General features: G+C 41.6%; 1 protein-coding gene across 1 annotated transcript; it reads left to right on the forward strand.

Moving 5' to 3' along the window:
- Nucleotides 1-2333: 2333 nt before the first annotated feature.
- On the forward strand, nucleotides 2334-24566 carry PIWIL3 (piwi like RNA-mediated gene silencing 3). The gene is made up of 20 exons (XM_032309471.1): nucleotides 2334-2344; nucleotides 2672-2766; nucleotides 7782-7910; nucleotides 8515-8729; nucleotides 9565-9683; nucleotides 10328-10408; nucleotides 10757-10957; nucleotides 12828-12939; nucleotides 14658-14784; nucleotides 14994-15111; nucleotides 15511-15625; nucleotides 16202-16389; nucleotides 17192-17198; nucleotides 19575-19775; nucleotides 19903-20006; nucleotides 21843-21913; nucleotides 22296-22452; nucleotides 23112-23237; nucleotides 24154-24301; nucleotides 24450-24566. Exons 1-20 carry the CDS (start codon nucleotides 2334-2336, stop codon nucleotides 24564-24566), a joined length of 2442 nt encoding a protein of 813 aa, XP_032165362.1.
- The last annotated feature ends 2750 nt before the right edge of the window (nucleotides 24567-27316 follow it).

The raw sequence follows: 27316 nt of genomic DNA on the forward strand, positions 1-27316 counted from the left end.
GGGGTAGCATTGATTGGGGAAGGGGGATTACCTTGAATTTTAACTCTAAAGAAATATTAGAAAATATAAATAAAAAAACAATAGACTAAACTAAACTAAAATTTATAAAATATTTAAAAAATAGAAAAGCAAAAGAAAATCATGGGTGTATGTATCAAAAAGTTCAGGTTAGAAGATTATTATGGAATTTGATGTACTGGACATGTCACTGTGTTGGTAAATAGGTTAAAAAATTATTTAAATTATCTAAAAAAAAAAAAAGAACCAGAATGGTGGGAACGAGTTAAAAAGAAAAGTTATATCTATGAAGTAGGTGGTTGTTCTTCTGTCATCTTTTTTTTTTTTCTTTCCTGGTTGGTTTTTTGGGGGAGGGGCATGCCACTTGGGTTTTCAGTCAATGATGTTCCCTGAGTTAAGTCCTCCTGCCCCCCTCAAGGGGGTGGGCTCTGAGGAAACTGGTTTTTTTCAGGCTTTTGTTCTCTGGAGGTTTTTTTTTTTATGTTTGCTCATTTGTTTTCTCTCGCCTTGACAGATTTTGTTGTTTTTTGGAGGTTTAAAGGAAAGCAAGTTGCACCCCAACCTCCCTCTCAGAGAGAAGCCTCAGTCTGTTCCCCTCTGGGTCTCCAGAGCACATTAAGTTCCCCCTCGGCTGCTGGCAGAGCAGGTGCCACATCGCGGTCCCTGGGGACACAGGATCTCCTGCTTGTACTCAAAACCATGGCAGCGGCAGATGTCTGGACAGCTCCAGACTGCCAGAGAGGTTCCAAGCAGTGACCGCACACTGAGATTTTCCCACTGGCCCGGGCTGGGAGTCCCTGGTCTTTCTGGGTCTGAGAGCACCGGGCTGGTGCCATAGCATACCTTCTCAGGGGAGGGTGTGGGGCACATGCGTCTCAGGCTTTGATAGTATGTCATGTGTCTAAGAGTGCCAGGCTAGCGCCTGTGCGCACCTCTCTCAGGGGAGGGTGTCAGGTGCGTGCGTTCTGCCTTCTGGTGAAACTCCCAGGCCCTCACAGGAGCCGGGCCCCATGTGTTCTTAGGTGCGCTGGTGGCTCAGGGACCAAGACCTGGTTTCTCTGCTGCACTCTCTCTGGCTCAGTGCCAGGGGAGACTGTCCTGGGTCCGGGGACTTAAGCCCCTGTCCCTAACCGCCCCGATTCCCACAACTTCCCCCCGCAATACTTTGTTCTTTTTGAGTGTTTTAAAAATGTTTTTAAAAGATTTTATTTATTTATTTGACAGAGAGAGAGGGGGCACAAGCAAGCGGTCCTCACAGGGAGAGGGAGAAGGAGAGGGAAAAGCAATCTGTCCACTGAGCAGGGAGTCTGACGAGGGGCTCAATCCCAGGACCCCAAGATTAAGACCTGAGCCAAAGACAGTCCCTCAACCGATGGAACAAACCAGGCCCCCCTAAAAATGATTTTAGTAGCAAAATCAAAGAATGATAGAGACTTGGAAACAATCAGCAAAAAAAGACAGACATAACAAATACCATTTTTAAAAAAAATGACTCCCCATACTTACAAACTTACACTTTACTGCAAATCCACTTGTAGGGATCTAGGCCAAGAAGACCATGATTGAGGAGCCTAGGTTTGGACAGTGATTATTGTAAGGGCCTGCTTAGCCAGAGCGACTCCATCTCGGTTAAACAGCCATTTGTTGTTTGTGCAGTAAAACTTAAACTGACCCTGCCTCCCCCCACAGAGGAACATACTTAAAAGCAAGTCTGGGAAACCAGTAAAATATGGTTGACAAGTCCCTGAAAACAGAGCCCAGAATACAGGGATGTGTCAGGCCAGGTGGAGTGATCCAATCAGTAAAGCGCACATACTATCTCCCTGACTACTAAAGAATATGGGCCCCACCTTTTGGGTGCCAAACTTGGGGGTCAGTCCTGACCAAGGTGATAGGCTAGTTCAAACAGCTACTATAGGGTGTATTGCAATTCAGTTGGCCACCTGTGTGTGACCTAGCATGACTATGCAACTTTCTCTGTGTGTTACAATCTCATTGGCCCCCTATGTGTGGCCAGGCTCAACCACATTGCTTTTGCTCTATAAAAGTAAGCCTGTGAGTCTGGGAAGGGTCGCTCTTTCCATAAGAGATGGCCCCAACTGGTTGGTTTGATTCTCAATACTGGCGCAAAATAAAGCTTTGCTTGACCTTTGCTTGTATGTCTCACTCCTTTGATCATGGACCCTATCAATTACAATTCAGTTGTATTGGCAACAGCGGGGAATTGGTTAAAATATTAAGTGGTAAGGGCCTAAGTTTCTGGAGCCCCAAGTGCACATCATTCCCTAATGTCACCTGGCAGGTTAATTGGGGGGATGGTTGATGGGTGAGTTAAGGTAGGGCAAGAGAGCAGGCAGAACCACTCACGTCCATCCCACTGAAAGTCAGAGCTCCTATAAAGCTGCCAGGTGAACATCAAGGTTGGCTTCATTTGGAGCAGGAGGGAGGCGTGCCGGAAGGGGCTGGGCCAGCAGGGTTGAAATTGAAATGACGGTGGGTCCCAGGAGGGCACCCATCTTCCTGATTGCGGGAGCATAGGCAAGGCAGCTAGGCTAGTCCTACATCCCATTTGGTGACTGGGGCAGGGTACAGGGCCAGTCCTGGAAAAGGCTAACCCTTTTGCAGAGAAGCTTTAGCCCTTCTGACCCCGCAGTTATCAGTACTCAGACGTTGTGGGGCTGGAGGAGTGGAGCCCCAGGCCACAGGCTTCTCCTTGGCCACAGAGGAGCCTAATTCTTGAGGAGGAGGGTGAGTGGTGTCAGTGGAGCTGGGAGGACCTGTTTGGGTTAGCTCCAGGGTGTGTGTGCCTCTGGTGGGGGCAGGCAAGTGTCCAGGGGACACCTGGGCTCCTCCTTGCACTGTGGAGGATACGTGGTAGGTGAGAACCCTGTGCACACCTGACTCCTATAAGCAAGCACTGTAACCCATGGTGTCCTGCCACTTTGTGGGGGGAAAAGAATCCTAGCCAATGGTTTCTCTTAAATTTTTAAGAATATTTTACCAGGTTCCTGTCTTTTACTACAGGACACTTCCTTGACAACTTTGGAGTTATCAGGCTTGTTGGTGTGATCAGAAAACCTGCATGATTAGTACCTGCTGTTTTCTTTAAAGTCCTGATTTGTAGAAAGTTACCAGGCAACTTACACAGAGATGTCTAATAGAACCGTGCTGTTCCAGGGCTTGTCCCCTTGAGGGTCCGCACCTTCAGGACAGCAATGTCAGGCCGAGCCAGGACCCGAGCCCGAGGCAGAACCCGTGGTCAGACGCCCTCTCAACCCGTGCCACCTGAAGCCACTGTGCCACCTGAAGCCACTGTGCCACCTGGAGCCACAGCGCCGCCAGTGAGCTCAGCCCTGTTCAGTCTCCTTTATGTGAAAGATGCTTTAATTCCTTTACTGCGTCCCTCTCATGTGTTTTCACATATGCACATGGACTTCCATCCGACCTGAGTGGATGGGAGGGTTTCTGAATAGCTTGGCCCCAGCCAGTGAGTCCTCCTGGGGAGTTACTTCAAAACAAGCAGCTGATGCTCCACAGATCTTCCCACACTCCTGATGTGCTCTCCCAGAAAGGTCCCACTCCCTTTGTTTGAAGAAGCCCCATTCTTCCAGTTGCTGGGGCCAAAGTCTTTGGATCCATTGTGGACTCCTCTCAAACCCTTCACATAAATAACCAGGAAATACTGTTGTCTCCCAATTAAAAAAAAATCTGGTATCTGATAATGTCTCATCACCTCTGTTACCACCTTCTGGTCCAAACCACCAGCATCCCTAGGTTTGGGCGGTGGCTTCCTAACCAGTCATCTTGCCTTCCCCCTGGTCTTTCCCTCCATGTTTCCCAGCACAGAGCCAGATAAACTGGTCCATGCAGCTCCTCTTCCCAGTGCCCTCCCCTTTACGCATTCCTGTTTCCTTAGTCAGAGGCACATGGTTCAAAATGGCTTCTGCCCCACCACCTCTCTGACATCTGCTTCTCTCTCCCTTGCTCCCCTTGCTCCAGCCGCAGTGGCCATTTTGTCCTTCCTTGAACATTTCTGCCTTAGAATTTTTGCTCTTTTTCCTCTACCTGTGGCTTGTGTGACCTTGTAACTCTCCTCCTTCAACTCTTTGATTCTGTCTCAACTTTGTGCTGAGGCTTGCTTCATCCCCCATTAACTTAACCAGTCCCCTTCATACTCCACCTTCCCAACAACACCCACTTTTGCCTACTTTGCTTTGTTCTATTTTTCTTCATTTCCCAGGCACTTAACATGCAAATGCTATGCAAATCATTATTTTTATTTTCCATTACTGGCATGCGAGCCTTTACAAGGGAACTTGCTTCATTCCCGGACAGTGCCTGGCATGTGGCAGGCAAATAATTTTTGGATGATGAACAAATATCGTTAACAGCATCCTTTAGGACTCTTCCCCCAAAACCTGCAGGCTCAGCAAGCCGGCCAAACTCCGCCTAGCCCCCCGCCCCTGCAAGTGAGGAGCCAAGTGGTTCAGCCTGCACAACGAAGAAGACCAAGAAGAGCACCTCAGGCTCCAGGTAAAAAAGAGAGGGATACGGTGGGGGACAGAGGATGTCTAATTTGTGAGGGTGCACCACAGTGACAACACTCCAGGTAGAGAACTGCAGGATCCCCATAGGGTTTGGCAGGATGGGACTGGAATACAGGCCACAAGTATTTTTCCTTTCTGCAATGAATTAATCAGTCAGCATTTTAGTGCCCCTATATTTTAAGGTTTTTGGAAAAGAAATGGAGATTGATGACCATCAGTCTAGCCAATGGCTTGATATAATTGTTTTTCAGATTTAGACCATGCATTTGTATATAATGACTCCAGGTTAACTAGGAATTCTGGGAACATTATAGTGTTTATAAATCACTGCCCTGGGAGGTTGAGTCGCTCCTTGAGCACCTCAACATTCCCCTGCCTTGTATTATCCTCCTAGGTGGAAGGCTATCATGATAGAGGTAAGCACAAAGGCTCCTGTATTAGCCAAGCATTTGGCTAATACAATAAGACCTCAGATCTGATGCTCTGATTTGCTCTTATTTATATAAGTGTGTGTGTGTGTGTGTGTGTGTGTGTGTGTGTAAGAGCATAAATGTGAGTTGTGAGTGGAAGGGGAAAAGGAGAAAGCATCTTAAGCAGGCTCAATCTCACAACCAGGAGATCCTGACCTGAGTCAAATCAAGAGTTGAACACTCAATGGACAACCAACCAGGCACCCCCATTAAGTTTGAAATTGTTATTAATTACAGTGAGAATAGATAACATGTATCTATCCTTTAACACAGTTCTAAGTGTACGATAGATACAGTGCTGTTAACTGTAGGCACAATGTTGAATAGTAGATCTCTAGAATGTATCTGGCAGAAGGGAGACTTTATACCTGTTGACTAACAACTCCCCATCCCTCCTCCACTCCACCCCTGAACACCAACCACCATCCTACTTTCTGCTTCAAGTAGTTTGACTATTTTAGATGTCTCCTCTCAGTGGAATTTTTGCAGTTATGCAGTATTTGTCCTTCTAGAACTGGCTTATTTCACTTAGCATGATGTCCTGAAGGTCATGGTTCTTGCACATTGTAGGATTTTCCTCTTTTTTATTTTTAAGGCTGAATAATATTCTACTGTATGAATATACTGCATTAGCTTTACCCATTCATTCCTTGGTGGGCTTTTAGGTTGTTTACAGGGCTTGGCTATTTTTAATACTGCTGCAGTGAACACAGGAGTGTTAATATCTCTTTGAGATTATGATTTCAATACTTCTGTAAGAATCCCCCAGAGGTGAGATTGCTGGATTATATGGTGGTTCTACTTTTAAGTGTTTTGAGGAACTCTATACTGTTTTCCATAGCAGCTATACCATTTTTTGTTTTCTCAAAGTGTTTAAATTTCTCCACATCTTCATCAGTACTTGCTGTTTTAAAAAATTTTTTATATATATTTTGTATACATATTTTCACTCACATGTATTTTCACACACACGTATTTTCACACACATGTATTTTCATATATATAAGTATATATGTGTGTGTATACATATATATACATATATATATAAAATAACCATACTTACAGATGGGAAGTGATAGCTCATTGTGGTTTTGTTTTGTTTTTTAAAGATTTTTTTGTTTGTTTGTTTATTTAACAGAGATAACAAGTAGGCAGAGAGGCAGACAGAGAGAGAGGGAGAAGCAGGCTCCCTGCTGAGCAGAGAGCCCGATGTGGGGCTTGATCCCACGACCCTGAGATCACAACCTGAGCCGAAGGCAGAGGCTTAACCCACTGAGCCACCCAAGCACCCCTCATTGTGGTTTTGATTTGCAATTTCCTGATGATTTACTGATGACTTTGAACATCTTTTCATATACCTGTTGTCTGTTTATGTTTTCTTTAGAGAAATGTCCACTCAGGTCCTTTCTCAATTTAAAGTAATTGGGTTATTACGTTTTTTTCACTCTTGAGTTTCAGGAGTTCCTTATATTTTGGAAATTAACCCCTTATGAGGCACATGGTTTGCAAATGTCTTTTCCCATTCCTTAAGTGCCTTTCATTCTGTTGACTGATTCATTTGTTGTACAGAAACTTTTTCTGTTTGAATTCCCACTTGTCCATTTTTGCTTCTGCTGTCTCTGCTTTTGGTGTCTTATGTTGTAGATATTTTTATAATAAACTGATACAAACTCCAGACTCCATGAAATGAAGTTGTAAATGTGAATGCAAAATAGTAAAATACCTATTTTTATCCTCTATATCCTGTCTGAAGAGTTATGATTAACGCTTCACGTAAAGCACATTATATATAGCAAGTACTAATGAACGATGCCAAATGTTTTTTTTTTCACTGAAATTTGAACGTGGTAAGTTTGATTGCTGGAGGTGTCTGGAATTAGCTGAGTTTGATAAAAAGCATTTAAAAAATTTATATGTAAAATGGAATTTAATAGCTTTTCTATTATAGAAATTTAGACTCTGGTATAAGATCTTCATAAATGAGGAATAATAGCTTCCAGAAGGAACATTCTGAAAAGAATCGTTTTTTGTAGCCCAGAGTGGGGACTATATTAGCTCTCCAGGGGCATATGGATAATATAGGTTTCTTTCACAATATTTGAAAGAATGCTTTGCACTGTCCTCCAAGTATTAACCTTGTAAAATATTTAAACCTGTATGCATATTACTATGGGATTAAAAAAATAGAGCTTTTCCCAGTTGTTGTTAATAAAAGAATAGATCAGTTATTCTGTAGGAAAAGCAATATATATATATATATATATATATATATATATATATATATATATATAATCTGAGCCGAAGGCAGATGATTAATGACTGAGCCACCAAGGTGCCCCAGATATTTTTTTTTAAGAGCCTGTTCAGTCAGCATTTTCTGATGTCTATGAGAGGGCCGTGTGGTGACAGGTGATTGGCATATAAAGTCAGTAGAGAAGAGACAAAGTTTCTGGACAAGTGCTGGATGAAGGCAAAAGGCATAGCACTGATGTGTGTGAGAGGCTAGGCCAGCCACTAATGTGGAGTGAGGTCTTGCTGGGAGAGGCTTCTGGGTCACAGTCCCCCTTTCTGGTGACCCATGACTGAAATTCATGTTTGGATCCTTTGACAATCCTCTTTCCTACCTCCAGTGACCTGACTTAGTTTGACTTCACAGCTGGGGTTTAACAATGTCCTGTCCTGTTTGACTTTCCCCCCCTTTTTTAATCATCTAAAATTCATGGATTTCACATTTGTTTCCATGTAGAGGAAACTCAGCTGGTGGCTATAGTCCAGGCAGCGTCGTTGAAGGAGAGAAACCATATTGGGGGCATCTTTCGAGACCATGTGGTGGATACCCGACAGTACTTGGACCACGTGAGAGAGTCCACGGCAGGTGCAGCAGCCATTAACAACCCAGCATTAGGGAACTGTCCCTGTTAGACGTGTGCTGGGGTGCTTGTGTGTGTCTCAGGGTGTGTGTAAAGCTTCATTCCATCGCTGTGAGAGCAGGTACCTTCCTCTCTGTTCTCATTGTCGTCATAGCACCCATTTCTGCAGAAACAAAGACCTGTTTTAGCATCCCAGATGGACTCTTCATTTCTCTCTTTTCCTTTTAGAGCCACTAAGTTAGAATGACCCAGCTTTTTGGATCCACTGAGATTTTTTATCTTAATTAAACATTATTACAATGTTTACATTATTACACTAGGACTTCCCACTCACCCTCCCCACCCCTTTTGGGAAATCTTGTGTTAGAGATTTTTTTTATTGTTATTGTTAAAGATTTTAATCTTCTATGGTAACTCTCAACGTACGCTTATGTAGGACGCATCTGCATGGATGGTACACGTTCTGGAACAGCAGGTGTATATAGTGTTTGTGTGGTGGTTGACGTCCTTGTTTGGCCTAATTTTGGCTCGTGGTATCAGGGTGTCCACATTGTTTTGGGTGCAGTTGGTCAGCTTGTTTCCTGGTTAACACATGGCACCATTTTGCAGGCACACAGGGTAGACTTGTGAAGCTATTTGCAAACCATTTCCGAGTGACATCTCGCCCCCAGCAGATCACCTGTAAGTACAATATTGACTACATGCCAGACATTGAGGACAGACAAGTTCGTTCAGAACTGCTTCTGCAGCATAAAGTGATAATCGGAAAGTGTTATATATTTGATGGAACTTCTTTGTTATTACCTCACAAACTACGATCACCAGTTAAGTACTGTTTTTGGACATTTTCACTTTTTTTAAAGATTTTTATTTGGTGGGGTGGGGAGAGAGAGAGTGAGTGAGTGCAGAAGCAGAGGGAGAAGGAGAAGGAGAAGCAGACTCGCCACTGAGCAGGGAGTCCAGTATGGGGTTCAATCCCAGCCTCCTGAGATCATGCCCTGAGCCAAAGGTGGACACTTAACCAACTGAGCCACCCAGGCACCCCCAGTACTTTCTGGACATTTGTTTTTTCTCCCACATTTTTACTGTATTAGAGCAAATATACCATTTCTGTACAATGGTTTGAAGAGACCTCCTGAAGATCTCTTGCCCATAGGGCTTGTAAGAAAACCCACATGCCATGTGTGTTTATCAGGAGGTTCCCTTGTGCCTCATTTCAGCACTTACAATGAATTTGAGAGCAATATATACATTTAATTTTTTAACCTTTTCAGTGGCAAATATGGCTCAAATGCTGATGAATTATGAATAATTTAGTTGTTATCTCTTTGCTCTCTCTAAAACTTCAGCAAAAAAAGTTTTAGAACTTAGTATTTTCTTCAATAAACTTCCATATTTACCAAGTGACTAATAAACAGGAACTTGTTTTTTGTTGTTTGTTTGTTTTTTTAAGGAGGCTATAAATGTTAATTCTGACTCCTCACTTTGGTCTCATAGATCCTATCTTCTCCCTGCACATGTCTCTGGGGGCAAGATGGCTCCCGCCATGTTCATGTGTTGGATACCCAAGTGATACCTTGATTTGTGGTCCAATAATGAGCTTGCTATCCTTGGGAAGACTGCTGGACCTTTTTGTTTGTTTGTTTGTTTTTCTCTCAGAAAATGGAATTGGTCAGCCTGCTGAAAAAACAGGTTGTGAAGGTGACCATTGAATTCACCAGCGAACTCATGCCCACCTCACCAGACTGTTTACGTTATTACAACATTCTCTTTAGAAGGTTTGTTCGTAGGATTTGGTTTCCTTGAGATCTGGTTGTGTGTTAGTGTGTCAGTGGCATGGAACATAGATGTTTGCTCCTAGAGTTTTGTGTTCTCGACACTTCCTTGTTCTGGGAAAACAAAGGATCTTGGAAATGACATGGCACCTGAACCTCACCTAGACATGTTTAAATTCTGTGGCTTATTCTCCATATTGTTCTCCCTGACTACTGCCACATCCCATGGCTGGTTCCTGTCTAGAAGGAGGAATGGACATCAACTAGGCCATCTACGTGTGTTTCTCCCTGGAGTGAATGCACTTGTTTCTACCTTCATAATGATGGACAAAAAATTCAAAAATTAAAATCGGAGGCCCTTAGTCTGCAAAATCTGTTTTGGCTCATTTATAGGAATGGAGGACATTCTAATGGCCTTTTCATGACAGTCAGTTGTATATTATGGAAATCAGGGGAAAAAAGAGGTTAAATGAGCTTGAATATCTAACCTCACCATGTAATTTACTTGTACCAGGCACTTCCATTAATTATTGGTAGACCAAGTCACTGGCAGATTCCCCCCCCCACTACAGTATCCTCATGTGTGTTACTAAATGCTTAATAATATTTGTGGCACTTTTAACAAAATCTGTTCTTCCAATTTCTAGAATTTTGAAGATGATGGAGTTGGAGCAAGTTGGTCGCAACTATTACAACAAGCGAGAGGCCATGGAGTTCCATAATCACAAGTTGGTATCAAGTAGAAAGTTTCACATAATGTTTATAATTTATATAAACCTATATCCTATATAAACCTATATTTTCAAATGTGTGTGTGTGTGTGTGTGTGTGTGTGTGCGTGCACGTGTGTGTATGTCGGGGGGGAGCGGAGAGCGCCTGTGGGTGGTGATAAAAATGGTTTAACAAAGATAATATAACCGGTTCATCAGGTAAATATCTATTGGAAAGATCCTTTGAAAGACCATTTCTTACTTGACTCCTAAGCACCAATTTTAGACTCTGACTGCCAGCCCTGTGACATTTCTATATTTGGAGCTTAGAGTTTGATATTCACATCTAATGTGTTCCATTTGCAGGCTGGTCATCTGGCCTGGATATGTTACTTCTATTCTTGAGTATGAAACCAGCATTACCCTCTGTGCTGACGTGAACCATAAACTGTTCCGAATGCAAACAGCCTATGATTTAATATCGGATATTCGTGATGGCTTCCCCACAAAGCAAGAGCTTCAGGAGCAAGTTTCTAAACGACTAGTTGGATCAGTTGTTTCTACGATGTAAGTCTGCATCCCATCACACTCATAACTTCTCTTTTCCCTATAAGAGGTGTCCCTATAGATTTCAGATCAATCAGGGTTACATTTCAGAAGCAGACCTGGCACGGCAATGGCCAGAACCACTCCATGCTTTTTCTCATCTGGCTCTATAGCACGAGAGAGGAATATGTGTTGGGTATAGACTTTGCAGTTCTTGAATTCCTAATGCCGATCCCAGTCCCTTCTGCTCTGAACCCTCTCTTGTGATAACAGAATATGTCCCTCCTTCTTTTTTTTCTTTTATTTGCTTTGTGTTTATTAAAAAATCAGGGCTTAATTAAAATCCATGAGCAAATTTCCCCTTGGAGGAAGTTTTTTTTTTTTTTTTTTGGAGGAAGTTTTAAACAAAAATTTAGACCAGATGCTTTAAATGAGAAGAGTGTGGATTTAACATTGCTTAGGCAATATTGTAAGAGTAAAGTCAAGGACTTCCTGCTTCCCAATTTCAAAACTTACTATAAAGCTCTAATAATAAAAAAAAGGGGGCATGAAGGACAGATGTAAAAATTGATGAAATAGAATTGAGAGTCCCAGGGTTAAACCTTCAGTTGATAGTCAGTTCATTTTCAACAAGAGTGTCAAGACTGTTTAATTAGGGGAAGGATACTCTTTTTAGCAATATTGCTGAGACCACTGGATATCCACCTGGCCTTTCCTGACACAATATTACAACATTAACTCCAATTTAACTCCAAAATTAACTCAAAATCAACTTAAATGTAGGAGTTAAAAGTATGAATTCTTATAAAAAACTATAGTAGAGTAAATCTTCTTGACTTTGGGTGGGGCAAAATCTTCTAGGATGCCAAGAGAGAGGGGGATGATAGAAGAAAACTACTAATTGGACTTCATCAAATTAAAAATGTCCATTCTTTGAAGTCAGAAGTGAAAAACAATGGACAGAATGAGAGAAAACAATTGCAAATCACCTATCTCATAAATAACTTGCATCTATATATATAGAGAACACGTACAAGTCAATTTAAAAGACAACCCAACTTTTTAAAAAATGGGCATAGTATCTGAATAGACATTTCTCTGAAGTCAATGTACAATGACCAATAATCACAGGAAACAATACTAACATTATTAGCTATCAGGGAAGTGCAAAGTCAAACCACACTGAAATGCAACTTCATACCCACTAGGATGGCTAAATGTGAAATCGTATGGTCTTTGGAAAGCAGTATGGCACTTTCTCAACAAGCTATATATAGAATATATATATATATAGAATAGAAATTCTATTCCTGGTTGTATACCCAGGAAAAAGAAAAGCCTATGTCTACCAAAATTGGTACATGAATGGCCAGAGCATCCTCATTCATAATAGTTCAAAAGTGTAAACAACTTGAATGTTCATTAAGTGATAAATGGATGCATAAATACAGTATATTTATGACATGATATATTATTTGGCAATAAAAGTGAACTGCCAGAACACACTATGGCAGGGATAGACCTTGAAAGACATTATGCTAAGTGGAGGAAGGCAGTCAGGAAGGGTCACATGTTGTGTGATATAATTCATGTGAAATTGGATGGGTAGGCAAATATATAGGGACAGACACTAAACTAGTGGTTGCCTCAGGACTGGGGGAGTTTAGTGGAAATGAGGAGTGACTGTCGTGGTTGTTGTAGTTCTTTGGGTTGTGTTCAAAGGTGTACAGCTTGGTGAATATACTAAGAATAACAAATGTATATGTATATATATAAAATAAGGGGGATATATCTTGTAATTACTCATAGGATTTAAAGCCTCTTATTTCTTGCGTGATCCCATGCAATGAATGTGTTAGGAATAAAACCATATGTTGTGACTATTCCACAGGTATAACAACAAAACCTATAGGGTGGATGCTATTAATTGGGAGGAAACTCCCAGAACTACATTTAAAACCTCAGATGGTGCTGAAATCACCTTTGTAGAATACTATAAAACGGTAGGAAGTCTTTCTTTCAGTGTATCTAAATCTTTTTTTCTTATTCAAACATGTTTCCCAATAAACTTATAGTCATGTGTTATATCATAATAGGTCATAATCTTATGTATAATAAATACATATTATAGAATTTCTCCTTGGGGTTATTACAATTTAACTTATACCTATTTTCCATGTGTTAGAGTGCCTTGTATATAGGGTAATGTCATATAACTAGAATGGTTCCAATACAGTAAGTTTTAGAAGTGGCTATGGTAGTTCACACATGCTGGCATCACAGAGCAGTAGGTTTGGGAACATTTTGAAAGAGCATTTCTGTGAAAGCAAACTACCTTCTTGGCATGTGTTGATAGGAGGAGCCTTAGATGTAAAAGAAACATAAGGCCATGATTTCAGCAGGTTTGCTTGAGCAAAACAGATGGGCTGAAGTAATTAAAATGTTGGGTAGCCTTGGGGTGCCCTGGTGAGAACTCAGTCTACTAACAGATGGCAGTGTAGTTGTTGTGTTATCATGAGATCTAGAAAAATCCCAGAATCCATAGTGGAGCCCTTAGAAGGAAAGTACATTCCTGGCTTTCAAAAAAGTTTTCATAATAATACAAAGTGGGACAGCAGAATTCTTTTGAAAATGAAGAAGTTAATGTTGCAGGAGATCCTTGTAGAATGTCACAGGACAGCTATGAGAAATAAGTAGTGTGTTTCCTGAAGTTCTCAACAGGAAGAATAGCTTGTACAAAGACTTAGCTAGACTGGGTGGTAAGAGTGGTGGTTGAGGCCCTAAAATGACCCTATGATCCTGCACATTTGTGCATACATCTCCCTGTAAAAGCTCCTGCCTTAATTAAGACTCTAGCACCAAGAGAAATGGGGTGAATCTCAGCTGCCTTTCAAATAACTACTTTAAGGAAAAAAATATACATGGTCTGCAACAAGATCACGAGAATTAAAAGTAGTATTTCAGCTCAAGAGGAAAAGAGCCATGAACACTGGATTTGAAGTCTTGTCTCAGGTAGGAACTCCTTTGATGTTCTCAAGATGCTTAATAGGCAGATCATACAGAATTCATGTGGCTCACTGATTACAGAGGAGGACCTCAGTGATCAGCATGAATGGATCTATGACAAATCATCACTTTGTGTTGGAGAGTAAGGGCACTTTGTTGTACAGGAATTGGAGCCTAGGAATAAGACCTTCTGGGTAGGATGTCTTGGCAATTGCCTTTTCCTGCTGGAATACTTTAGGGGAAATGATGTTGGAGGCATGTTTGGCATAGCTGTAGTAGTAGTCACTCTAAAAAGTGACCAGGTTTGTTGTCCCCCATCCATTTGGCAATCCTCTTGAAATTTCTCAATTATGTGTTAAGAATTTTTAAAAGAGTCAGGTAGTGAGAAAGATATATTCCAAGAGTTGGTCCCACATCTACCTATATGAAGTCAAAGAAGGCTATTACAATGACCCCAATATAATGTTTGTGGTCCCGCCTCTCCTCAGCCATGTGTGCTTATTGGGAAAAAAAAAAAAAAGAGGCCATCCCTGGGACATCTCAAGGGAACATGAAGAGTATCTTTGATGTGTCCTTAAACCTGGGGAAACTGGGTCCCCAGGACACCCCTGGGCCTCTGTTGGTGATCCAAAATGAGCTGTTGTACCCATTTATGTGATTTACTGGGGCTTGGATGGTAGTCATGCCAGTGTTCTTTCTTACCCCTTCTGAGCAGCGGTATAATCAAGTAGTCACGGAACTGAATCAGCCGCTCTTGATCAGCAAAGGCAAATGGAAGAAGAGCAAACAGGACACGCCCCGTGAGCCTATACTGCTGGTTCCCCAGCTATGCAACCTGACAGGTACTGCGCATTTACCCGGTCTTCCTGGAAGACCACCCCTTTCAAGCCCCAGATGCTATGATCTAGAGGTCCACACTTTCCATAGTCCCAGGTGACCCAGAGCTGCATTCTCTCCATTGGCTCTTCCTCCTCCAGATAAAGCCACTGAGGCTTCTCCCATATAAATCTATTCTTACTTGTTGAGCAATATTTTTTACTCTTTTTTAAAGGTCTAACAGATGAGCTGCGTAAAAATTACAGAGTGATGAGAGACTTGGCTCTCCATATGAGGTTGGATCCAGAAAAAAGGCAGCACGAGTTACGAAAATTGATGAATACTATACAGACGTAAGTGCTGATTGTGTGTGTGTGTGTGTGTGTGTGTGTGTGTATGTGTGTCCTGAAGTCAGGACATGTGCAGAACTTTTGGCATCTCAGATTCCCCAACTAAAAAAACAGGTCAAAAAGAAAGTGAGCTCTTGGGGGAACAACTCTAGTTTGTTCTGTCAGTGCAAAGTTAGGGGAGGTCTGGAGGGGGAAAATGAACTAGAAAGATCACTAAGTGCAAATGTGAGAGCAAAGATATGATTTCAGAGTACTAGGGGCCTTCTCTGCAACATGTCAGCACAGAGGACAAACAACAGGTTTGAGGAGAATTAGGTTAGAGGAGAATTTTGAAAATGGATCATTGCTTTTGCTTATTTCCTTGAAGGAGGTTTGATCCTGTGGAAACATTTTAACTTTCAGAAATAAGGAGATACAACGGGAACTTCAACTCTGGGATTTGAAATTTGATGCCAGCTTCTTGTCCTTCTCAGGAAGAATCTTGAAAGAAGTAAGAATTTTTCAAGGAAGACGAGTGGTAAGACCATTTCAAGATGGTTGTGTTTTAGTTATTCATTTTGTCCTTTGGGGTCAAATGAATAATAATGCAGAGGAACTAGCTCAGGTCAATAGCTCTCTGCTCTCTCTTCTTGGCTACCTGTCTTTTGTCTAGGAGACAGCACGCAGATGTTCAATTAAAATGCATAGGGCATCCTTGGCATAGAGTAAACTCTGTATTTTATCTCTGTTAGTGTTGTGGTCCTCTCTCATGGTAAAACTATCTTCCAAAGTTTTCCTTAGGAGTTAGTTACCTAGAATCAAGACAATCCAGAATAACCCATGAAAGAATTCCAGCATCACTTACTTCTACCTTAAGGCAAAAATAGGTAATTAAGTCATGACTGAAGTTTAAACTAATAACCTTACAATGGGAAGTAGCACAGATTTGCAATGGAAAGGCTCTTCAATATCAGCAAAGGCATTATCTATATATATATATTATATACATTATATATATTATATATGTGTAATATATAGTCTTATAAATTATTAAATCTTTTACATATATAATATAAAAAAAATTTTAAATGAAGTGTTATCCTCTCTTTTGCAGTTTGACTCCCACCCACAGTTTGCAGATTGGACAAAAGAGACAAGAAGTGGACCCTTACTCAATGTCAAGTCACTAGATCATTGGTTAATACTCTATCCTACAGGATACTACAGAGCAGCCTCATCCTTTCTGCAGAGTTTACGGAGAGTCACACCCACCATGGGTATAGCTATGAAAGAGGCAAAAATGTAAGTCGACTACCTCTGATTTAAAAACCAGTCATTAGCTACCTGAAAGTGGAATCAGAAGATACTAAATTCTAGGGGTGCCTGGGTAGCTCAGTGGGTTAAGGCCTCTGCCTTTGGCTCAGGTCATGATCTCAGAGTCCTGGGATCGAGTCCTGCATCAGGCTCTCTGCTCAGCAGGGAGACTGCTTCCTCCTCCTCTCTCTCTCTGCCTGCCTCTCTGCCTACTTGCGATCACTGTCTGTCAAATAAATAAATAAATAAAATCTTAAAAAAAGAGAAGATACTAAGTTCTAGGAGTCAGTCACTTTAATTGAAACACTGAAAGGTTATAAGCAAATAAGTCTAGCCTATTCCAGTAACAGATAGTAAAAATAGGCTTTTGTGATATATGATTTGTGGCTATCAGGACACATACTAAGGAAGCCAAAAACTGAACTTACTTTTGTCTAAAGAACAAACTTTTGGGGTGCCTGGGTGGCTCAGTGAATTAAGCGTCCAATTCTTGGTTTCTGCTCAGGTCGGGCTCTGTGCCCAGTGGGGAGTCTGCTTAAGATTCTCTCTCTCTCTCTCTCGCTGCCCCTCCCCTCATGTGTACATGGGCTAGCTCTCTCCCTCTCTCTCTAATGAATAATAAGTCTTTACAAAAGCCTTTCAACTGAAGTAACTGTCTTAACATGGTATTTTGTTTTGTTTTATATTGTGCTTCATTGGCAGCATAAAATGCTTGTTACATGTTTATTGTTCATTGTCTTTTGAGTATAAAGGTCCTATACTTATTTTCTTTTTTTCTTCTTTTTTCTAGGCTTCAAGTAAGTCATTAAGTCCAATCCTATACAACCACCTTAGAAAACCACGCATCCTCCAAAACACAGATGGTAAGTGTCTGTGTGACAGTGGCTTCATGTCTTGACATGTAGTGTTACAAATCACATATGTTCAGTTTCGAGTGGCAGACACTCAAAATCTGTCTCAAGAACCCTGTCCTTGGCAGGGTCTTGTCTTCAATTCCTGTCCTGTTCTCTCTTGGAGGTTGTCAGTCTGTTCATGGTCTCCAACCTTTCAGACATCTCCCTCTGGGGGTTAGGCAGGCACTCTGGGTCCCTACTTCTCTCTTGTCTTAACCCTGTAACTCTTCATGACCTTGGTAGACTGGCTGAGCCCCAGAGAGGCACAGTTCTGTATTTTCATCAGCTTGAACAGCTCTTCTTAGGAGGAGACCAGCCCATGCTATTCCAGAAGCTGAATCTGTAGGGGACAACATTAGCTGACTGCTCGCAGAAAACTCAGACATCCTCATGTAAAAAATTAGAATCTAGAAGATGTTGCATCTGTCTCTAAAAGGTTGACTTACTGACCTACTAAAATATACATAAATATATAAAAGGAGGGAGGGATGGGTGTGTGTGTGTGTGTATGCTGTGTGTTGGTTTGTGTGTAATCTGTACCCAGAAAGTGAGGTGCTTAAAAAAAAAAAAAAAGCATATCTCTAAGTTAGTTTAGCCTTCATCTTTAAAGGATCTCAACGGGCATGGAGAAATCCTAAACCAATAATGAACGACTGATACCTACCTATCAAACACACACACATTGACCACAGTCCATTACAATTAGAAATCATTAAACCACATACATTCAGAAACCAAAGAATTACTTGTAAGTAGCAACCATATTAGAACGATACCAATAGAAAATTTATTTTTTAAAAGATTTTATTTATTTGACAGAGATCAATAGAAAATTTAGAAACTATTTTAGACCTTATAAGTAGTATGCATGAAAATCTGTTTAAAACAGCAAGCTAGGGACACCTGGGTGGCTCAGTTGGTTAAGCAGCTGCCTTCAGCCCAGGTCATGATCCCAGCGTCCTGGGATAGAGTCCCACATCGGGCTTCTTGCTTGGCAGGGAGCCTGCTTCTCCCTCTGCCTCTACCTGCCACTCTGTCTGCCTGTGCTCACTCTCGCTCCTCTCTCTCTGACAAATAAATAAATAAAATCTTAAAAAAAAAAACACAGCAAGCTAAAAAAATAATGACAGGGGCCCTCCAGCCCTTGATCAGTACATTAGGAAGGAAGTCTGAATGTTAATACACTAAGTGCAGAGTGTAGAACAAAAGAACAAAAGAACAAAAAACAAACTAAACAGAGAACAATACACGTAAAGCCAAAAATATTAAAACTTGATGTTGTCAAGAGTGAAGAAAAGAGTCCAACAGAGGCTTGACAGCATTAAGGACAAGAAGAGTTCATGATTAACAGACAAAATGGAGGTTAAAGAAATGTTAGGACAACACCAGGGGTGCCAGCAAGTCTGAAAACTGGCAATCTAGTCTTTAGAAAAAGAAGAAATGAACTGGTTAGTGTGAATTTTAGGAAACATAATTGCAGATAAAATGTAAGCAAAATGTGTATAATGCATTTGATAGAATTCCACATTTCTTGTGAAAAGACAAAGTCACTTCATCTAGAATGAGAAAAGAATGTCCCTAATATGATTGAGGATACCTACCCCCAGAAAGTCTTCCTAGAAACATCATTGTTAAAAATAATACTTTTTATAACATTATATATAAATGTTATACATATAATAATGCATACATGTTAAAAATGCTACACGGAGGATTTTCCCATCATAGTATGAACCCAGCCAGGTGGTAACTGCTCTTCCTCGTGGCTCTGTGTCCTGCTAGAGGTCCCAGCGAGTGTTGGAAACTTTGTCTGCTGCCCATACAGCAGCCAGTTCCCCTGATTCCTGGGCTTGTTTCCTTAGGGGTAAAATGGGGATAGTATTGATCTCAGTAGGTTATTGACGAATGAGCAAATGCCCCTTGCATAGTGTCCATCCTGGACGCTAGGACAGTCCTGACAATGGTAGATGTAAGTCTGTACTTTTTAATCATCCTGTCTTATGTTCATGATAAACTCCCAGAAACAGAATAACCAGGACATAAGGATTTTGCAAGTTCAAGTGAGGATACTGTCTGTGCCTGGCTCCCAGACTTTCTTCTTCCACATGGTCACCTTCACAACTGTTTCATGGGCTGGGATTCCAGACCTCTTACCCTCATGGTCCAGCTATTGATTGAATGGATAGATTCTAGTTACTCAGTGCTCCACCTACACAGACATCCTGTTCTCCTATCACTGTGGTTGCATACTGGACAGTCCCATTTTTGCTTTCTTCCAAGGTTGTTTGCGTGTTGTCCAGTGAAAAGAAAGAGCTGTATGATAGCATAAAACAATACCTGTGTGTCAGTTGCCCAATCCCAAGCCAGTGTGTCATCACACGGATCTTAGACAAACCCCAGACGCTGCTGACCATTGCGACAAATATTGCCCAGCAGATGAACTGCAAGATGGGAGGAGCCCTCTGGAAGGTGGAGACAGAAGTACGTTGGATTTCATTGCCTTCTCTTTATTTCAGTTGTGTTCAGTGGAATTGGTTAAGACTCTATTTACCTATCTTGCAAATGTAATTGCTTAATTTTGTTCCTATTGTGTTCTAAAAAATTTTAGTTGCAGAATGCGATGTTCATTGGTATCGACTGTTTCCATGATACTGTAAATCGGCAGAAGTCAATTGCAGGCTTTGTGTCCAGCATCAATCAGGAATTGACACAGTGAGTGGACTTCAGCAGACATTGTGTATATGGCAGCTAGCTGTAGACCAAAGGGGAGAGGTGGACCCAACTCATGTTTTTTTGACAAGGTCCATGGACAAGGTGTTATCCTCCTCTTCTGTCAAAGTTATGCTCCCAAAACATTTGATGTGGAAGGCTTTATTTCATTTTCCCATTGCTGCGTACCAAATGATGACAAATATGGAGGCTTAAAGGGCCATTCGTGTATCCCTACATAGGTCTGTCAGGCAGAAATCTGGCACCATGTGGCTCTTGGGTGGGCCACAGGTTGGGCAAGCCACATTCTCCTCTGGAGGTGTGGGGTCCTCTTCCAAGTGTACGTATGTGTGGCAGAATCCACTTTCTTTGGGGGGTGGGTAGATGGAGGACAGAGTTCCTCAATTCCCAGACCCATCTCAGCTCCTTGAGTTTCATCCACATTCCTTCTCGAAAGCCCTGTTCCCCCCAAGGGCACACTGAGTCCTTATTCTTCTTCAAATCTCTTCCTCTTCTGCCATCAGAGAAAACTCTCTGCTTTTCAAGGGACCCATGAGATTAGATAAGGTCCATCTGGAAAATCTCCTTATAAAGCCAACCATGCCATAAGACATAATCACAGGGCAATGGGACAGTCAAAGGTTCTGAGCATTAGGACAGGTAGAATTCTGCCCACCAGAGGCTCTAATGATCACTGAGTCCCTGCATGGGGACCAGGAACACAGAGGGAAGAACTCAGGTCCCCCAAGGGGAAGACAGGTGTAGGAATATGACCAGCAGACTCTAGGTACAGGATCTGGTCTTCATACATCTATGTGACCTGCCAAAGAAGACTTCCATATCCCATGTTTCTCCTTTGCTCCAGGGACACTTCTGTTGTCTGTGCTTAGAGTAGAACCTGCCTTCAAATGAGTTTGCACATTCTTCAGTTTATAGTTTCTTGAGCATTAGGACCTGTAAAACCATCACACATGCTATGCTTACTGATGAGTGTAGCCCACTAGGTATAATTCCAGATTATTCTTTAAGGAGGATCCATCTTTATTTTCACAAATGGCATCATTTTTTTCCCAGTCCTGTTCTATTTTGATATAGTAACATTGGTTTGCTTTTTGTTTGGGGTGTGGGGCAGGTAAAAAAGAACATTGCAACAATGGGAAGGAAATTAAGCTTTCATTCAGTTCCTAGATATTTTGGAGCCCTTGCTATATTCAGATGCTGAGAACAGCAGTGAAAATGTTTCACCCAAAAGCATGATCTCTCATGGAGTGTGCATTCTGGAAAAGAAGCAGGGAAGCATCTTATATCATGTCAGGTCATCATGATACCTGAATTAAATAGAGAGGATAGAGACTTGAGAGAAACATTGCTCAATCTGTGGGGAAGCAGTCAAGTAGCTATTACTGTTCCAAAGCAGATGGCTCCCTCAAAGCAGATTATGGATGAGCCATTGTTTGAGACATGAGGCTCAAAGCAGGGATCTCCAGGAAGGCTGGCTGTTAATTTTGTGGTGTCCCCAGTGGGTGAGACAGCAGTGGGTGAGACAGAAGTAGTCTTGCACAGTGAAAGTGTGCATAATTCGGAGCAATGTTAATGAATGCTTCCATCCTGAATTCCTCTTTGTGTGCATTCCCAATTTTAATAGGCGCCTTGGGGTATAGGAAGAGATTAGTGCTTCAGTCTCTGCAGGGGAATCAGAGAATCGATCCTTAATGGGATCCTCAGCTACCTATAAGGACTTTTCTTCTTTCCTGGAGGTCCCAGATGAACTCAGAATCAAAATGATGACATTTTCAGAGTCTTGTTTCCCAAACCAATGGCTGATTTTTCTCCAAAAAGGTGGTTCTCTCAGTGCATCTTCCAGGAATCGGGACAGGAGCTTGTGAATGGGCTGAAAGCCTGCTTGGAAGGTCAGTGTCTTCATCAAGGTTGGGGTCTCTGACTTGATACTGTTCGTTGTCCCCCAAGAGACCTTGGCAATGACTAAAGACGCTCTTGGCTGGCAAGGTTAAGATGGTGGAGGTATTGCTGGCATCCAGTTGATGGCTAGAGACCAGCATGCTACAGAAGACAGCAACACCCTTACCACCACCACCATGGACAGTTATCTGGCTCAAAATTTTAGTAGTGGGGCTGGTGAGAAACGCTGGGCTAGCCTGAAGACTTAAAAGGCGTGACAGTGTCCTGGAGGCTACAGGGTTGGAAAAATGACCCTAGAAGTTGTTACAAATAGCAGCGGTCAGTTGGTTCTGAGTTACTGCTTATTTACCCAAGTTTCTGGTTTCCTTCCAGCCGCCCTGAAGCTCTGGTGTAAACATAACCTGTTTCTGCCACAAGCTATCATTGTGTACCGGGATGGAGTGGGGGATGGTCAGCTTCAAGCATTGCTGGACCATGAAGTACCACAGATTGAGTCTTCCTTAAAATCCGTGTGTCCTAAAGACTCTGGGTATATAAATTGTAAAGTGAAGATTTTGTAAACTCTACATTTCAGTCTTTGAAACGAATCTGTAGCAATTATGACATGTGAATTAAGAGAGAAAGAGCATGACAGAGAGGGCAACAGTCATTAGGTGGGGAGAAGATAGACGACCCTTCATTCTTAGACTTTCTGCTCCATACCCAAGTCAGAGGACAGAACAGAACTGGAACATTCCAGATTGTATTCTCCCCATGGAACCCTAAGAACCTGTCCTTTTTTCCTAATCTCTCTGCAAGCCTTGATGTAAGGGGTACTTGTTAACCTCTGATATTCATTAAAATCCAAGAACACAGCCTGGTGATGGTTTGTATTTATGTAACTCCTTTATTCTGGAGTTTTGTACGTCCCAGGCCTGGGGATCTCTCTCAGCTCTTGCCTCTGGCCTCCTCTGTTTGTTGGTGGAGCCTGGTACCCACCATGGATGACCTTGTAAGGAAGTTCCTCCCCCACAATGTGGGTGGCTGAGAAGAGAAACCTCTTTCACTTCTTAAGCCTGGGCACAGGGGGCTAGGACAGTAAGGTTGGTGTGTGGGGAGAACTGCCTCTTCTGTAGATTCTTAATTGATCCTGTGTTGTGGTTTCAGTACTCTGAATGCCAGCTGGTGACACCAGTCATTCTTTTCAAGGGTCAAACTTACTTTCATTGTGGTGAAGAAACGAATAAACACCAGATTTTTTGTGGAGTCCGAAGGAAGACTTCGAAACCCACTTCCAGGAACAGTTATTGATGTGGAGGTGACCAAGAGGCAATGGTAAGACCCCCCCTTTTATTTGTTTAAATAAACATTCTCTTTTACTCAAACAAAAATAGAGGAGGGGTGTGTGTGTGTGTGTGTGTGTGTGTGTGTGTGTATGCGCGCACGCGCGCGTGTGTGTTCAAGGTTTGCCTGGCTTGGAGGATAACAGATTGACTTAAAGTTGGTTGAAAATTACATGAACAGATAAACTTGGGATTCTAGAAGTTTCTGTCTTCCTTTTTCTTCTAGAATTTACAGCATATACCATAAACATACTGATATCCCTGGGTTGTTGGAAAGAATGACTGAGCTTCTGATTAGGCAGAGATTTGTCAATTGTGCAAATGAGAGAATTATGTACAACACAGGATGGGAAATGAAACAAGACTGTCCTACAAGCCAACAGGGAGAAATGGAAGAAAATGAAGGAAAGACAAACACTGATCAATCTAGTAGGAGGCAGGAAAGGGTTAAAGGAAAAAGCAAGTGGGAAAGTATGATCCGTAAAAAGCATAACATAATGCACATGAGAAAAAGTCCCATATCTACAAGAAGCTGATGGACCTTGCCATTTCTATCATTAGGGGGTTTGAATAGATTCCAGAGATTCCTGGGGAGACGTCTGAAGGGTCCATCCCTGGAACTCTGAATTGAGGGTCCCTGTGACCTTATCCAATGTGCCAATGTCAGGTTTCTGCATTGAGGCGTCAGCTCGGATGCTTCTGCAGAAATCCCATGAGTGTTGCCCTGACCTTTATGGACTTGCTTTCCCAAATCATTGCCCCACAGTTCAGTGGGCTTCTACATGTAAACAGAACTGTCTGTACAATGGGTTTCTGTCTATTCATGGCACATCAGATGCTAGGTTTGCTATGTTCTTTTTCTTCTGAAATTAAGCTGTTGTCTAGACTCGTGTGTTCTGCAATTCCAGGTATGATTTCTTTATCGTGAGTCAGTCTGTGAAAGATGGTACTGTCACTCCCACTCATTACAATGTCATCCACGATACAGTTCGCTTTACCCCAGATAGGATACAGCATCTCACTTACAGACTATGCCACATGTATTACAATTTGGCAGTAAGTATTTTTTATATGCATTTTCCTTTAAATCTCTAAGATTGCTCCATGTTGAATCTATATTTTGTGAACCTTTTGAATTGATACCTGTGAAAGGTTAAATTCAGACAAAGTTCAGAAAAAAATTTTGTTGTTCTTTCTGCTAAAGGGTGTCATTCGAGTTCCTGCTCCTTGTCACTATGCCCACAAACTGGCTTACCTTGTGGGTCAGAGTATTCACCAAGAACCACACCATTGCCTGGCCAGCCGTCTCTTCTACCTGTGACTTTCAGAAGAAAGCCTGACGACATGTTGAAAACCAGCATTTGTTAGTTTTTTTTTCTTTTGAACGTGTACTTCTGAAATACTCTCCTGGATGCATAGTTTTAATACAAACATATATTTGGTGGGGGGAGAGTGAGCAGGGAGGAGCAGATAGAGTGAGAAGGGAGAGAGAATCCCAAGCAGCCTCCACTCTCCTCAGAGTTCAATATGGGGCTTGATCTCATGACCCCATGATTACGACCCCAAGCCTAAATTAAATGTTGGACGCTCGCCTGGCTGAGCCACCCAGGTGCCCCAAGAAATATTTTTTTTAAAAACTATTTTATTTATTGGGGTGCCTGGTTGGATCAGTGGGTTAAAGCCTCTGCCTTTGGCTTAGATCATGATCCCAGCATTCTGGAATCGAGCCTTGCATCAGGTTCTCTGCTTAGCAGGGAGCCTGCTTCCTCCTCTCTCTCTCTGGCTGCCTCTCTGCCTACTTGTGATCTCTGTCTGTCAAATAAATAAATAAATCTTGTAATATTTTATTTATTTATTTGACAGAGGTCACAAGTAGGCAGAGCGGCAGGCAGAGAGGAAGGGAAGCAGGCTCCCCGCTGAGCAGAGAGCCCAATGTGGGACTCAATCCCAGGACCCCGAGATCATGACCCGAGCCAAAGGCAGAGGCTTAACCCACTGAGCCACCCAGGCACCCCCAGATGCATAGTTTTAAATTCAAATCATTTGGATGGGACATGGTGGTTCAGAGTGGTGTGCCCTTTTGGTGGTACAACCACTGACTTAACCTGATCCTTCTATTTTCCAGACAGGGAAAAAGACCACGAGGTTTGTGTCTTACAACTTAACTTTGAGTCAGTGACTTTATGATGGACCACGCCTGAACACTTGGCACTTCTGAGCAAGTGACACCACTCGTCATTGAGACTGGGCATTAGTCTTATGAAGTAGACTCTGCTTGGAAAAGGATGTCTTTCTGAAACCTTTTATTTTTAAGGGACAGAAAAGCTCTAAAAATGTCAAAATTAAATGGGGGATTTAATTGTCTAATTTAAAGTTGTGTAGGAAAGAAATAACCCATGTACGTAGTATTGCTCACTCTTCCAATGGGTGGAAATTTGAATGTGACTTTGGTGGAGCTGTAAGAGTTGGAAGCTCTTGGAACATTGAAGCGTTTCTGTCACTTTTACCACAAAGAAGGGAAACCTAGATCTTGATTAGCACTTCCTTTTCGTGCATTCTCTTGTGCATGTTCCAAGGGTGATGTTACTGTTAGCTGTACCATAATCAGAAGAGTCTTGAATAATTGGCTGAAATGAAGCTATTATGTTTTTTCTAAAAACATACTCCCCCCCCTTTAAATTATCTTTAAATAGATTCAGGAAACACGATGTAAAACTTTGTTTTCTTATATTCCTTTTCTTATACTCCTTTCTTATTCTATACAAAATAGAATTTTGATGAGTTGTAGGGAGTAGATTAGCTTCAGGCATACCAAAAAGGTTATGGTTAAAGACAATATAATTGCGTTGGTTATAAGTTAATCAGTTTAGGTTTGTAACTTGAACCAGTCTTATAAGAAATAAAATTAAAATAAGTCATTAAAAAATGTCTTGTACTCCAGGTAACATCTTACCTAGCAGGGCTGCCCTTAATGATGAGTAGAATAGAAAGGATGGGGCCATCATTAAAGATAAATTAAGGCAACATGTTCTTTTCTGATGCTAGAATTTGACTTCCAATAATACATTTCTAGAGATCTATTAAAAAATGGGAAGGAACAAATCTGAGGTGGTTATTAAAACTTTAAAACTTTCTGAACATTTCTCACACATGTAATCAAAACCATCTATAATCCTACAGAAAATCTTCTAGATTTATGCATTTAAAATGATGTGATTCAATAAAGATTCATACTAAAATCATTGAATCAGTTCTTGTTATTTTATAAAACCTATTCTGGTCTTAGGTTTCTTAATCTACAGGCTAGAAAAAAAATTGCTGCTTTTCTAAGATACATGGAAATATTTCTGTGACTTGGGAATTATCTGATTTTATCAGTCTACCTGTACTTTATAAATTAGGCAAAGGACATTGGTTGTCAACATTTCTAGGAGAAAGCCCGACCTTCCCATAGGCTTGTAAACCATGTTTCTGTCATGTATCACAGTGCCAGATTTCACATTACTGGGTAGATGTTGAGGAACTAATTAAAGGTTTTTCAGGAATGGATTTGGCCTAAGTAGCAATGAAATACATAAGAAAAATGAACTTCCTGCCACTGAAAGCTGCGAATGAATATGTGTATCAAACCTCCCACTGGCACAGCTCAGAGAGCAGGGCTAAAGGTCACAAAAGATCAGAAGGTCCGGTGAGGCTCAGAAGAACATAGCACCAATACCTAGCATAAGGGAACAGAGACTACCCTGTTTGTTGCAAGAGATGTCAGTTGCCATTGGAAATCATTTTGTCATCCATCACTGTTAACTGTAGATTTTTTGTAAGTGTCCTGCATCGGGCTGATGATCTTCCTTCTTATTTTACTGAGGGTCCTGATCATGAATGGATGTTGAATTTTGCCAAATGCCTTTTCTGTATCTGTTGAAATGATGGTGATTCTTCCTCAGGCTGATGATGTGGGAATTCCTATATTTGTTTCCTATTGATGCTGTAACCGATGACCACAAACCTAGAGCCTTCAGACCTCACAAATGTAATATCTTAGTTGTGTAGGTTAGAGGTGTGGCATGGGCT

Source organism: Mustela erminea, chromosome 13 (genome assembly GCF_009829155.1).
Source record: "Mustela erminea isolate mMusErm1 chromosome 13, mMusErm1.Pri, whole genome shotgun sequence".
Classification (NCBI taxonomy): domain Eukaryota; kingdom Metazoa; phylum Chordata; class Mammalia; order Carnivora; family Mustelidae; genus Mustela; species Mustela erminea.

Coding starts and splice junctions, on each gene's coding strand:
- PIWIL3 (XM_032309471.1), top strand. Junction 10,958..12,827: donor GGATCAGTTGTTTCTACGAT/GTAAGTCTGCAT, acceptor ACTATTCCACAG/GTATAACAACAAAACCTATA. Junction 12,940..14,657: donor TTGTAGAATACTATAAAACG/GTAGGAAGTCTT, acceptor CCTTCTGAGCAG/CGGTATAATCAAGTAGTCAC.